Source organism: Clinocottus analis, unplaced genomic scaffold, assembly GCF_023055335.1.
Source record: "Clinocottus analis isolate CAN_PGR_092001 unplaced genomic scaffold, fCliAna1.0.p SCAF_15, whole genome shotgun sequence".
In the NCBI taxonomy this organism is placed as follows: Eukaryota; Metazoa; Chordata; class Actinopteri; order Perciformes; family Cottidae; genus Clinocottus; species Clinocottus analis.
Window position 1 is genome coordinate 15507080 of NW_027175876.1, and position 15749 is coordinate 15522828.

General features: G+C 43.2%; 1 protein-coding gene across 2 annotated transcripts in view; it reads right to left on the reverse strand.

The window, feature by feature from the left end:
• Positions 1-11916, reverse strand: part of bcl11bb (BCL11 transcription factor B b) — a 29324-nt gene extending 17408 nt beyond the window's left edge. The window contains exons 1-3 of one of the 2 annotated variants that reach the window (XM_068577182.1): positions 11667-11916; positions 11266-11545; positions 3272-3643 (exon numbers count right to left, since the gene is read on the reverse strand). In XM_068577182.1, the coding sequence (XP_068433283.1) occupies positions 3272-3643; positions 11266-11329 (436 nt within the window). In that variant the 5' untranslated portion in view covers positions 11330-11545; positions 11667-11916. Of the gene's footprint in view, positions 1-3271; positions 3644-11265 lie in introns of both variants that reach the window. The other variant, XM_068577181.1, reaches the window with a different exon arrangement.
• Positions 11917-15749: the final 3833 nt, after the last annotated feature.

Here is a 15749-nt window from a genome sequence, read left to right on the forward strand (position 1 = left end):
GGGAAGATGGCAGAGACATTATCAAATCCACACCAGTGGTGAGGTGAACGTTGAAGAGTTTACCTCTTTAGGCCTGAAATGTGATTGTCACGATACGTTTTGTAGGTTCCACTACAGGAGTCATTTTTGGTGTAAATAACAAGAATCCCTTGTTGCTCACTGGCTCAAGAAAAAGCACTGAGCTGATGATCAGTGTTTTTTCAAATACCCGCTTACACTTAAACAAAATGTCACACCCACAGAAAAATGTTGTACTTGTTGGTGGGACGGTTTTAAAGTGGGTATCTCATTTAGATTGTTTGATCATAAATCTGGTATCAAATCAGCCTAATTTGGTGATTTGCCCACAAAATTGACACCAGGGAGGTCCGAGGTGGACACAGAGATAAACAGATAGAGAGAGGGAGAGAGAGAGAGAGAGAGAGAGAGAGAGAGAGAGAGAGAGAGAGAGAGAGAGAGAGAGAGAGAGAGAGAGAGAGATGTTGAGGATGTCGCTGTCATCTCATGAAATATTTACCATCTCATCTATACACAGTGTTTGAAAGTGAGAAAGAAAGAGATAAACAGAGAGGGAGAGAGGTTGTCATGATGTGACTTTGCCCTTATGTAGTGGATGTCTTAAAGTGCTCCGGGGGGCCCGGCAGTCGTCCTGGGAGGGGTTCAAAGCAGGGCCAGGGTCGTCTTAGCATGGTAACGCTCCCCTAGTGACAACCTCTCGCTTGCCTGGTGACACGCATCATTCTTCACAGACATCGTACACACACATGCACAAATTCATACAAGGCACACGCACATATTAACATACTCCGAAGGAGCCCACACATACACACACAGAGTGCATGCATCAGCAAGAGAAACTCAAGAAGAAAAAAAAATAGGGCACAGAAGGGCCATTTTTCATCTACATGAGTATGAGAGAGAGGGTGTGTGTCTGTGTGTGTTTGTGTGAGTGTGTTTGCACCAGTTGGGGTTGAATTTGCTAGCCTTGCAGCATGTTTGCAGTTGAAGCAAGCAGGCTGACAGACAAAGAGGCCAGACAGGAAGTTATAAAACACAACCAGGTGAAAGAAAAAGAAAAGCGTCCCAGGGAGGAGAGGGTTAAGAGTTGTGCACACAGCATAAGCATTTCATGCATGCGTGCTGATGATTATGTACATTATGTGTGTGCAGGTGTTTTTTTTAAAGCATATTTTGGTCACATGTGCGGCTAATATTTGCATACATTCAAGCTGCAGTTCTCAAAACCAAGTGTAAGCTAATGTGATGATATGAGTCCTGAGTGTGTGTGTGTGGGTGTGTGTGTGTGTGTGGGTGTGCGTGCATGTGTGTGTGGTTGTGGGTGAGCGTGCATGTGTGAGTGTGTGTGTGTGTGTGTGTGTGTGTGTGTGTGTGTGTGTGTGTGTGTGTGTGTGTGTGTGTACTGCAAACAGGTAGGACTTAATTAGACCTAATAATGTAATCTACTCTGGTCTGAACTTGAGCCCTCCTTGAGAGGTTCTAATGTGTTGAACAGAGCTCCTCTCCTGCTCGTCCTGTTCTCTGGGTGATCAGACACATCTGTCTAAGTGACTAACAGACTCTCACACTAACTCCTAATGTTTTTCCTCTGACCACCTAACAGACTAACTGGGTTGAGCATTCAAACAAGTATTTTTTTATACAGCAAATGACTTTGAGGTGAGTTGCTGCAAATAGATGCTTAACGCTGGTAGAATTGAAAAAGTATTACTTAATAATTTGATGACTTTTATTTTAAAAATTGGCAAAACTGTCATGTTTTTTCCCCAAATATTCGCTGCAGCATCTAGGAGAGTGCTGTCACATGTGTGATCTCCTGCAGTACATCGTTCCCACTGCAGAACATGGGGACCACACACACTCAGCATAGAGCGATGACAAAAGATGTCTACACCAGCTTTGATTCTGACATTAAGACCAGCTTATTCTTTAACAAACCATACAAAAAAAACATAATATGGGCATGCCGCACACAACTACATTTAAACTAAACGACATTTAAATATCTATTCTAATGCAGTAAAAAATGATGCATAAAGCTTTGTGTGTTTAATTTCATTTGAAACTTTTTAAAATAATTATAATATTGTGAAAACAATCAAATGTGTGAATTTTACAGTCCTCCAATAATATTATAACGATATGTATCCAGTGCATTATTATTTAGGGGCTAAAGACCTTTTAAGGATAGAATGCATGTTATGGACATGTATATATATATATATATATATATATATATATATATATATATATATATATATATATATATATATATATATATATATATATATATATATAATTCAATGAAATGCATGTAAAAATCTTTGTCAGCTTTAGACACTGAGGGCCAGTTTCTGTGTAACTGTATCAGTGCGTGACATGTCATTGTGGCCGGCTCCCTCCTTTAACCAGGTCCCTCTTAGTCTAGTGGAGTCGGTGTAATCCTGGATAGGCTTCCCGGCTCTGGGTGTGATGGTGACTGTCTCCCCTGATAACTTTGAACTGGTTTCCCTGCAGCGCTGGCAGTCTGCAGGCCTACCCCCCTCACCCCCACACCCCCCTCCCTCCCTCCCATCGCCAGATGAACGGCCTTGCTGCTTTATTAATCCCCTTCTCCTCACCACGCACTCAGATGAATTTTAATCAGCTTTCTTAACCGTTTTTTCATATGCTGCAGGATTTCTTTACAAAAGCTGAGACACGTGATGTGCACTCACACAAGCAAAAAAAAACAAAAACACAAACACAAACACACACACACACACACACACACACAGGCACACACACTGGGGGCGGCTCCTCTATCACCTTCTTCCTCGCCTTTCACAATTGGTTTCAGCTGAAGAAGTCCTTCAGGCCTGCCAGTTTGTTTGGTGTGTGTGATTCTGTGTGCATGTGTGTGTGTGATGTTTTACTTAGAAGGAAGCAGAATAGACATACAGTGCGGCTCTCACTCACTCTAATGAAACCATCCCAGGCTACATTAATCCCTCCTGAAGGCCACTGTCAAAATAACAAGCAGCTGGGATTCTTTAAAGAGAGCTATCTGTCTTGGACAGGTGAGAGATGCGGGCGCGTGTGTGTGTGTGTGTGTGTGTGTGTGTGTGTGTGTGTGTGTGTGTGTGTGTGTGTGTGTGTGTTTAAGACATGTGCACCTATACTGTCAGAGAGCTCAAAAGGTAGAACTGAGCAGCTTAGCGGTTCTTCTAACGGCATCTTCATTTCGATGTACAGTGCATTCCCGTTTCCGTACCTCCTCTTTCCTGTTTGGGGCAGATTCCTCTGGCCGGAGTGAGCCTCCTCTCCAGATCCTCCTCTCTGCCGGGGGTCACCTGGATGCCCACCTCCACCGGAATGGACCGTCTACCCAGCTCCCTGGGAGAGATGGGGACGCAAGTGACCCCGCCAGTCTCCCCAGGCTTGGAGAAGGACTGCGTTCCGATCCGGGGCCCCCGGCACAGACGGCGTTTGTGCTCGATGAAAACCAGGATATCGCCCAGGGGGAAGTTTGTCTGGCATTGACCGCAGGTCAGCATATCATGCTCCCTGGGGCCCACCCTCCGAGGGCTGGAGGTGGACAGCTCCGGAGATGGAGATACCGCCGCTGAGTCATGATTGGCCTCTGCTGAAAAAAGAAGAGGAAGGTGAAAGATGTAAATCAGTTCATTCTTTTTTCTCTTTTTTTTTCCAAGAGTTAAATAAAGCGACAAGAAAGACAACCAGAGAAAGAAATCTACTACAAGGTTTAGTTATTCCTGATAAAAGTCATCTCTCCCTACTTAATAATATGATCATTACATTCACAACTGTGTCACTTTCATGGTATGAAACAACGCTCATGTAAAGCGTTCGCCTACAAACACCTGCACGGCTTATCCAGGAGAGATCTGCGTGGGTGGGACGTGTGTTTGTATGTGCGTGTGTGTGTGTGCGTGTGTGCGTGTGTGTTTCTGTGTGTGTGGCCAGGAAGCTATTCATCTCAATGTGCAGGCTGGGTTTCCGGTGAGGGCCTTCGCTGTCATAGGTAGACGGCTGCCTTCACCATGTGGGAGCCCAGCTCGTGCAGAACAAAGTGTAGAGGAGCGGAGGCCACATCCACCACCGTGTGTGTGTGTGTGTGTGTGTGTGTGTGTGTGTGTGTGTGTGTGTGTGTGTGTGTGTGTGCGCGCGTGTGTTTATCTTATCACAGAATAAGACATTGAGAAGAAAAATGAGAAAAAGAAAGAAACTGTACATGTCTCAGTGTGTGCATATGGATGGAGCAGCACACACAGGTGAGTTGGAGCACAGTATATTCTCCACAGGCAGAAAATCTATAAAGCCAAACCCGAGGTCCTGTTAAGAGAGTAAATCTCATTCTTCACAGATCTGACACGGTCATTAATAACCATTGCACATTTATCCCCCCACCCCACCTCCCTTATGGCGTAGACTGAGTCCCTCAGCTTAACATAAATCCCTCATGGACAACCTCCATTTTTTAAACACCACCCAATCTACCAGTATGAAAATGTGTCCTCTTCTAAAAAAGCCTGGAGGAAACCTGAAGCTCCAGAGACTGGAGGGGCGTCTGAGTGAGCGGGTACCCAGGGAGATGTGCTGATGCCTGGGAGAGGAACACAGCTTTGCCTGCCTGTCTCTGCAGCTCTTCTAGTGCCACCCCTCCCCTCTGGCTGCCTTCTCTCTTTCTCCAAACATGACACCCTAATAATTGCAAAGATTAGACAAAGAGTGTGTGTGTGTGTGTGTGTGTGTGTGTGTGTGTGTGTGTGTGTGTGTGTGTGTGTGTGTGTGTGTGTGTGTGTGTGTGTGTGTGTGTGTGTGTGTGTGTGTGCCTGTGTCTTGGTGTGTAGTTATCAGAGCAGAGATCCTAAACTCTCTTATCAGCCCATCTCAAACTGCCAGGAAGGCGTTGCTTCTCTAAACTCTCATTCATAACCGTTAAACTCGGGCAGAGTTCCGTCTGAATATTAAACAGGTTTTTTTTCTTCCATTTTTAATATTTTAAATATGTCTTTGCGACTATATGAATCAACCGAGACACCCACACATCCACACACGCACGAACGCACCCGCACACACGCACGTTCCAGTCCCTTCACTTCGCCCTGGAGTGATGATCCGATGCCAAATATCTTTTCTCTAAATGGAGATGGGTTCCTGGATGCCTGCCAAATAATTTCCATCTTATAATCTTTGGCGGCAAAGAAGGAACACAAACACATATTTACCTACAGTTCACAGCTTGTGACCATGATTCACATGAAGCAATGTTCCAGGGTGTTCACACAAGCCCAGTAACTGAGCGCATGCATGCATGTGTGTGTGTGTGTGTGTGTGTCTGTGTGTGTGTGTGTGTGCGCGCGCGCGTGTGTGTGCATATGTGCAATGCATATAAGTAGGACTATGCAGGAGATCTCTGCTAACAATAAGGCACACTCGTGTTTCTGATGCTAAAGACAGGTGGCGGACCCACAGCCTTGTGCGTTCTAAATGAGTTAGAAGACGACACCATGGCCAGTTGAACTTGACTTTATCTCTGCGAGACGAGAAAGGAGAGCCTGTTCGTTAACATATGGTTGAGTGACATGGCCTTGGGGAAGAAGGCAGTAAATTAGTAGGCGTCGGCACTGTCACCGTGCCGCTGGAATATCAGTCGGACACCTTCTAAAAACCGCACCCCTCTCTGAAACCCGCTCACTTGTCTGTCCCGAGGCTCACCTGTGTGAGAAAAAAGAAAAAAGCAGGTGCAAGAAGGAACTGAACATGGAATGCGTACAGAAAAAAAGAAATCCACCATGGACACAAACACACTGAAATGGAAAAAAAACACATGCGAGCAGAATATCACGCTAATGTAATAACACAGAATAACACATTAATGTAGCCGATCATGGTGACAGACAGTGTCTAATTCTCTCTGTATACACTGCTTTGAGAGGACCATGATAGGTAAGGGAGGGAGCAGCCTGTCAAACATGCCGTCTGAGAAGGCGTGATGATAGCGATGAAACCAGCTGTCTAACATGACACACACACACACACATACACACACACACACACAGAACTATTTTCGCTCATGACAGTCCTGCTACTCTGCCTTATCAAGTGAGTTAAGTCAGGCAGCCTTAGAGCACCCCCTATCAGTTTGATGGGGAGTCAGTCAGTCACTCCACTGCCACACACTCCACTGCTGCACACTGCACACTGCACAATATGGACCAGATGGGACACATAGCTCAAGACAATGGACCTCTTTTGCCAATATGTCCTGTTGCGTAAAAGGTTGAAAAATCTATCCAAATGCCCGGCCAAAAAAGTACTTAATGAAGAACCTGTGTTGTCAAAAGCGAGGAATTATTGAATTTGCAGCTGAGATTTATTTAATTACAATGTAATGTTTGTGTCGAAGGATGTATTAGATACAAAAAATGTGACGCCTTTTCACACTTGGCCAGGTAAATCCTGCAAGGTCGGTACTACATGCCAAGTCCCTTGACAATAATTGCCCTTATTAATCTTACCTATCCTTAATTATTGTGTTCGTCCTCATACGCTCTGATAAGTGTTTATAGTGTTTTAATTGTTGCCTGAGGAGGAGGTGAAGTTGAATAAGAAAAATGAGAAAATGTATTTTTGCTGGAATCTAAAACGTTTGTTATTATATAATGATGTGAATTTGATGAGTTTCTTCAAAGCGGCGTTGACGCTCAAGTCCTGAGCTGACACAACGTTTTAACACCAGCTGCACACTGTGTTCTCTGGCAGAGACAGAGGAAGGCCAGGGGCCTCATATCACAGTCCATCATGTATGGGTTCAGACCTGTATCCCTTCTTTGTTTCCCCTTTCCATTTTCTGAGTTGAAAACTCATGTGCATATATATATATATATATATATATATATATATATATATATATATATATATATATATATATATATATATATATATGTGTGTGTATATATACACACACACACACTCTCTCTCTCTCTCTCTCTCTCTCTCTCTCTCTCTCTCTCTCTCTCTCTCTCTCTCTCTCTCTCTCTCTCTCTCTCTCTCTCTCTCACACACACACACACACACACACACACACACACACACACACACTCCCATGTATAAACCCCAGAGGGAAAGTCGGGTAAGATTCACGCTGTCATTGAAAATAAATGACAGCAGCAACGTTGCAGATGGTTGCAATCAAAAATTCAAACAACAAGCGGCCTCACTGAGCCGATCCCTTTTCCTGGGCTGCGGTTGCCAATGAGAGCTGCAACAGTGTGTGTTGTGAAAGGCCCGGCCGTGTGTTTCATTATTTTATCACCATTTAATCTGGAGCCGACTCATTTGTTATCATAAATCTTAGATTATCAGTCTGAAAGTGAGCAGAATACGGCTCTGCAGCTGACTGTGACTTGTCACTAAATTGCTATAAATTACTTGCGAGCTGTGAGGCGTGACATTTGGAGATATAAATAAAAACTGCCAAACAATTTTAAGACATACAATAATAATAATAACAATCATAATATTAATATTAGTAATAATAATATTAATAATAATATTTTTTTTTAATTAAAAAGAAGCATTGCAAAATTGGTTGATTGTGTTCAATAATATTGATTTACAAAAAGAAAATCTGAGAAGAAACTGCAATGGCCTCACAGTAAATCTGACATCGCTCAGCAATCATCTTGTGTGAGATTACCATCCGGTTACCACAATGTGTGTGATATTTGCTGTGGCGTTGCAGTGTGTTCACTGAGCTTCTCCCCCAGCGATTGACAGCCATATGGTGCGAATAAAGACGAAAACATTAACTGTTTCACAAGTAGCGTGCCAATTCTGAGAGTAAACAGTTATCGCGAAGCGCTTTCACGGCTGGATCCAGAAAAGAATTTCCTGTAATAATTCTGATATTAGAGAAATACCAGTGTCTGAATAAAGGATGGGGTGGAGGGGGCTGTGGGGCTGAACACGACTCGTTCCATGTTGAAGTGTAATTTACGGATATTCCAAAGGTTTCTCTGCCATTTATCTGACTCCAAACTGAATCACTGACTCACAGTCTGAAAAAGCAGAGAGGGGATGTTCAGTCTTAAGAAAACAACGGATGAGCTGTAAACTAAAGGTCGAACTCAACTTAGACAGGATCGCCTGATATGTGTGACTTGTTAGTGTGGAAACAGTTTGTGTGGTTGTGCATGAGGGTGATGAGTACAGTTCCAGAGTCTGCTGATTCATGTGTTGCCTCTTTTCCTGCGGCGCACATAGTGCGTGTGCATTCGTTGCACTTACAGTCACTTTGTCCCTCTTGACATCTGGCCAGGCAAGTAGATCTCCAGAACACCGTCTTCACCTAAAGGCCTAACAGAAGTATGCTGATATTCAGGTTCTCCGCACTTCCAAGTGGAGTGTGACCTTTAAGCTCACGGCAGCAGGGCCGAGGCTGTGCTTACAGTGAATAACCCTTGATCTGACATGTTGCTGATACATCCCGCCCACTGCATGAACGTCTCATTATTAATGCTGTAAGGACATCAAATATTAAACAATAAGGTCCAACTCTATTCTAAAACGTTCTCTGACGCTGTGCATGCAAAGCTATCAATACGTGTTGACTTTATCAAACTCGGGTTTGGTTCCCCCAGCGCTCCAGATCCTCCAGCCTGAGGTGATCTTGGCCCTCTGCAGACCCACCCAGCTTAAGGAAACAGCAGACAAAGACAAGCAGCCTCCAGCAATTAAATGATAGGTGCTTTAAAACCCTTCCATCCATCACTGAATGAGTGGTGTCATTATTAAGATATATATGAATGGTAAACATGGCTTAGGCGTTTTATGTAAATACACGTGCATCTGTGCACACACTCTCTCTAAGAGAACATTGTTCTCGTGGCGCCAGAACAATTGGGACAGAAATAATAAGGCAATTGCTTTTTTTTTTTCTTTTTTCGTTTGCTGATCTGTTCAAAGTCGGCATTGCATTTGATCTCCTTTATTGTGCCAAAAAGAAAGAAAAAAAATACCTGCAGGTCCAGTTCTTCCCAATTTTGCACTTGTGCCTCTCAGGTCATTGAGGCCAGTTCAGCGTGCAGAGGACGGTGTGTATTATGTGAGAACAGGTAGGACGGGATTCAGGCCCAGAGGCAGCCCAGCGTTTCAGCATCCTGCTGCGGCTCCAACAGACATGTTAGCAGCAGCATGATGGAGCTGAACGCCACACACGTCAGCATTCGCAAAATATCGGAATTTATGATGTTGTTTGACACTTGAACGTCTCCGCTGACGGTTCAGTGTAATGAAAAGTAAAAGCAGTCACTCGGAGACATGTGAACAGCTTCAGCTCGGACAAGGAAATAAGGGAATTTAAGTCTAATTATAAAAAGTTTCTATTCAGCACCCTGGTTCAGTTTGGGATATTTGCTGACTGTGCAGGTGCTGTGAGGCTCACTAATATGTAAAAGACATGTCAAACAAAATGACCCATAACTGGAAGGAGGGAAGTCAAATATTTGACAGTTGGTCCAAATGTGTACCAGTTCCCTAAAGACAAATGAAAATGTGCAAAACGTTGCAATCATTTTTCATAATTCATGCAGGGTAAATGTTGAACAGAGACACACATGCCTGAGGTAAAATGTTGCACAATCGTAAATGTATCGAGGGTAAAAATTGATCTACCTTAATTAGCTGACTGTGACAGTTGATAGAATGAACTGTCAGATTAATATTCAAGATGGATCAATATTTATCATCCGCCTGAAATCTGGTGAGGACACGCTATACTTTATCAATTAGAAAACAAAAACACTGGCACAGCAAACATGTAGCTTTTAAAATAACCGTAATTACTACACGTGAAAAGTTCACGGAGACGTCAGAGAGAGAGAGAGAGAGAGAGAGAGAGAGAGAGAGAGAGAGAGAGAGACCGGGATGGACTGGGTGATGGTCTCATGCTAAACGTGTCGGGGGTGGAGGGGCGGGGGTGGGGGGTCGGGACTCGAACCCTCCAACACAAAACAGATTGACCAAAGATTACATCATGAACTTCTGCAAAGAATTACCCAGATTAGGCCTCTATGAAATTGGATTTAGGCAAAGCAGAGCGCTGGGAGATGAAGGTTAGATTGAAATAATTGATTTTAAATTGGATTACGCAACTTTTTAATCGTATGCCACAAAGAAGAAAAAACATACTCACTCAGATTAAATCTGCGCAATTTAATCACAATTTTGTTTGCAGCTTCAAACAAAGTTATGACCCGTTTTTTTAAAATATTGTATAATTAAAAGATTGGTGTTGCTTTGTGTGGAGTTTTGCTTTTTGGTGCGATAGCGAACTGAAAATATGTATTTGCACAATTATATTTAATGGGACGCTAAGCAAGGGTTAACTTAAAGTGTAGAAAGGCCTTTGTGTCCAGAAAAAATATATTTAATATTGTGTGTGTGTGTGTGTGTGTGTGTGTGTGTGTGTGTGTGTGTGTGTGTGTGTGTGTGTGTGTGTGTGTGTGTGTGTGTGTGTGTGGAAGAGAAGGAGATGTTTTAAATTAAGATACAAGTTACCCCGTGCAAAGTCACAAAGCAAATGGCTGCAAAAAATGTGCCTGAAATAACTATTTCAATTGTGTCGAATGTTTAACAAAGTACATCATAAAGTACATAAATACAGTACATCAATAAAGTATATTAAAAAGTACATTTATAAAGTACATAAATAAAGTACATAAATACACACGATGCCTCAGGTTGCAAGACACTGGGAAAAATATCTAAATTGTGTTGGGATGAAACGTTGCATACTCGCACGTGCGTGCACATGCAAACACTCACAAACACTCTGCGACACACGCACACAGACGCACACAGACACACTTATCCCGACAGCCCAAGATGTCATAAGATCATCTCTCGTAGTTAAGTTAAATTATATTAACAATATCACGGAATTGTGTTGATCATTTCCAAAGGTCAAAAACAAATATTATCAACGAGTACTCAAATTCAGTTGAAGTGTTTTTCCACATAGTAAATCTATTTTCACACATGGAAGTTATTAGTAATTAGCTCCCTAGTTCGGCACATTATATAAGATGAAAATAAAAAAAATGCATGAAACTAAACCCAACACTTTTATTTGTTTCCCAGTAAATTAGAATGTTTTTTTTAAAGATACTGAATCAGGTCCAGAAGTTTAAAGAAGTAAACTTCTCCCACATGCAGTGAGCCGTGCGCAGGGTAACTCACCTCGGACTGTCTCCCGGTGCGTCAGCGAGAAGTGCTGCGGGTTCACCTGCTTGCGGCGGGACATTGCCCCGGCATGTACTCTGGCATCGCCCGGTGAACGGCACTTGGAGTCGGCTTGGACCGTGGTGTCGGTCCTCTCGGGCTCGCAGTGGACCAACTATCCCGCTCCTAATCCCTCTGCTGCTCAGTCTTCAGTTGCAACTTTAAGGTGAGGAGTCGGACCGCAGCGCAATACCAGTTTGTCCACAATGTCCTGACGCGTCTCCGGAGGAAGCAACACCTGGAGTGAGGAACCAGAGGGTGGTTTAGGAAGCTGTTGGCTGGAGCGGCCGAGGACGGGAGATGTGCGCAGGTGTGTGTAGCAGTGACCGTTTGCAGATACAAAATCCTGGACTGCCCACCTCTGAACGACGTGATGACAGATGAAGTATACGAGCGGTCCACTTGTGATGGCTCTGGTTCGTATTGGCTCCTTTCCCTTTCCCCCTTCTGGATTTTAATGATATGATTATATCATCTGGGTTCAAATGGCTCCTGTTTATTCTAGGGTTCCCTACAGTCCTTCCATGTCAGCAGTAGTGCGCTAGAATGACCCTTTGGCACTGACTCCTCCTGCGCGCTTTGGCATCGGTGCGTGGAACGGCAACTCTTGGCTCTCGTGGCAGAAGCCTCGCTGATTGAGAGAGAGCGCGCGAGGAGGAGCGGAAGAGGAGGGGTGGGGGGATGAGAGAGAGAGTTAGACAGTGTGTGTGAGACAGAGAGAGAGAGAGAGAGCAGGCGGGCAGACAAGACACCTCCTCCTCGTCGTCGTCCAACAGCACAGGTCCGAGCTCCTTGTCCTCGGAGGCGGCTTCTCGTTGCTCACACGAGGGGGACGCTCTTCCGGAAGACCCGCGCGCGTGTGTGTGCGCGCACAATATATGCAGCGCGCGCGCGCGTGTGTGTGTGTGTGTGTGTGTGTGTGTGTGTGTGTGTGTGTGTGTGTGGCTGGGGTTGCCTCCGTGTAGTAGAACGGAATTTAAGTTCAAGTGCGTCCGTGACGCCAGCACAGGCGCGTGGACACACAACACGTGGACACGAGCGGGGCTCCCCTTATCTCAGAGCTCATTCACTCAGCAGTCATTACACAGTGTGTCCACGGCAGTGGCACCATGTCTGCTTTTTGGATCAGTCTGGCAGCCCGAGGGTCATGACATCTGAAAGACCAGGATGTCCAAGCGTCTTATCTTTTCCTCCTTCATGTTTAATCAGTTAACTGACTGTCATGACGTCTTCCCTTCGATATAATGCTAGCTGAATAATCAGAAAGAAACCGTTTTAAAATGTCTGGAAATCAGCACATGCTCAGGCTGCCAGAGGAATAGTCACAAAATGCAATCTGCTCGTATTGTTTGCAGAGACATGTGTCCATTGTCTAACAATGGCAAAGCGAAGTATACTTATGGTGGCCTCCAGGGGTCAAACAAACACAGGACTATCAACCAATACCAAGGCAGGGTTTTCAATCAGGGACTGATGTTCGACATCGTGAGACCCAAACAATGTGAGGTGATGCTTCCATAAACCTTTGGTTGGTGGAACCTGACTTCATGTAGTTATTTTAAACTCTGCCACCATGTTTTTCATTATCCAAACTTTTTGTTGTTGTTGAGTAATGTCGTCCCAGCTGACACGAAATAATTAATGCTGCTCAGCACAAAACCAGAAGATTAAATGTCATGACTATTTCACAAACTAACGTGAGAACAGTCACTCCTGGATCCATATCGTCATTCTGGGTTCAGAGGTCACCTGTAATTCAGATAATGTGTTCTTTCTATATTATTCTAGCATTCCATGCTGTGTGAATGATTTAATAGCACTAGATGATTTACACATCATTGTAAATATGCACCTATTTTATTTCCTCACACTGAATCATGGGAGGCATCTTTGTGGTTGGGATAATTTAAACATGTTGTGAGGCAACAGTACCCTCTGTTGGCTCAGTAAAGGACACAATACCAACCCGTTCAGGAGGTGAAACCATAACACTGCCTTATACACTTTACTCTTATTTTTAGAATGAAGCCTCCTTAATTTGCCATTTACACAATTCAGAATGTGAGAGAGTCCTAAAAGAGCAGAACCGGTTCACTCAGAGGCAATTAATGGCACTAATGGGCAATCATTCTGCACATAATTCACTGTATTCATTTAGATCAGCGTATATATATGCACACATAAGTGCCTTGTGCGGGCTACAGCTCAGCTAAAAACCTAAAAACATACTAAAGTGTCTTTTTCTCCCACCTTGCATACATTCTTCTGTGCTATAATTTGGTTAAAATACATTGTTGAATACAAATATAAAGCCTAATGCAGCCGTTTAAAGTTGACACTATTTCCTGGTGGATCCGGACGGAAGTGTGCAGATATAGCAATGCATTTTATAGTCTGTCATTAATAAAACATGGTGGGCAATTTTAAGAGCATTAGAAGTTTGATTGCTTGGGGGCAGGCCTCGGGGACTTTCAGGACAGTAATTATTTATATAAATGAAATGTCATCTCAACTCTGGCTCAAGTAGAGATAACCTCAGCAGACTCCACATGGAAACACTACAACACAACAGCTATCTTTCACAGATGGGCCGAGCACGTTGTCGAGCATATTGCTTCAACTGAGGCGCATACATTCGGATTGTGATATTACATGAAATGTCTTCGTTTTCGCATCGGGCCAAGAGAGCAACAGCAGTCATGGACACATTGGATGCTGAAGGAAAACATTATCCTGAGTTCACGCACTCGCTCGCTATCCCTGCTGGCTGCAAGCAGCTCCTTGATCTTTACCCATGGGCTTCTCAATAATACATCAACGTCTCCATTATAGCTTGTATCTGCTGACTCCGGGCACAAGCTGTTTAAACTGGGTTGCACAGGGCCAATATACCACAAATGCCCTGCTTGTGGACAAGGGAAAGGTTTTAAGTCCAAAGTGTTGCCTCGAAGGAGACATGTATCTTGTGGTAAGTGCCATCGCTGAATCAGACATACCTACACACTGCGGGGCCATAACACACACGAGATGAGGACATGCTGAAATGAAAGTTTTGTCCAAGTAACCTGAGACAGTATGTGGACATTTGAGGTCTTTTCCCAAAATGACACAGGATTTATGATGATTCCACACACTTATAATTTATGTTAAATCATAAAAATGAGCCCACGGACAAAGTAGAAGTGGGAAGCTCTTGCACATCAGTGGACAATACATGCAGCCTGGCTAAGACTCTGGGTCACAACCTTCCTCACATCCTTTTTATCTTCAATCTAGCTTGTTTTCATGCCTCTTTATTCTCTGTAACAAAACTGCATTCATGTCTAAAAATAGACTAACATATAAAAACTGCACTAAACATAATAGAGTTTTAATAATATAGAAATGATTAAGTGTTGAGGTTAAGTAGCAGCCATTTTGATGTGTTTAACCACAACAGGAGTGACATAAACAATGAGAGGTCCACTCCAGGACAGCTCAGGGTAATATGAATATTGCTCTGGGATTTGCTTATAGTCAGTGCTTCATTATGCAATGTTTAATATTAATAAAGAAAGTACATGCATATATTATTCATAAGCTGATTTACTGTGGTTGGTGTGTGTGTGTGTGTGTGTGTGTGTGTGTGTGCGTGTGTGTGTGTATGTGTGTGTGTGTGTGTGCGGACTTGAGTGACAGATTGAGATGCTCCCTTGCTACGGGCAATACAACTAGACAAGGCTCTTACTTTTCTACAGGACACATCCTGACAATTTCTCCCACAGTTAAGAGGATTTGTCCGAGCACGGGTGAATATATAATGCATGCAGATTCCAAATTTTAATTTGGACGAAGTAAATGATTCAATGCTGGCTTTCGTCAGAAGAGAGGCTGGGAGGGGAGCTGAAAGGGCAGGATGGTACTTGAAAGTGCTCTACAATCTTTGAAGCAAACAAAAGTAATGATAATGAATTACTACTGAGTTATTGTTCATGTCAAGTTTAAAAGAGTTAATGGAGTGATAATATTGTTTTCTTAATAATCCCTTAAATTTAAAAATTAAATCCATTATTATAACATGATCAACTGTTTGTACCTTCTGCAAAAGATGCTAGAGCAGTAGGTTTTCTGCATTTCACAGCCTACTCATATTTAAAGAGTGTTGACATGACATATGAATGAAAGCATCTAATAATTCCTGTTTTATGAACTCAAAGCTACTGAGTTTATTTAATGGTCAATCATGGCTGTAACTGTAACATGAAAAACAAAGCAATGCTTTGTGGTATTCCTTCTATGTTAAACTCTCAGTCAAATTCATCACATTTTGAGAATGACACAAATAAAAATGTGTATGTTAAATTAGACATAAAAAACTTTGTTAATGCTTCGGTTTCATTCTCATCTCCTCAAAAATGCCTGATTTATTGAATTTTAAAAGCTAGAAAGGTTGTTTGTAGTCG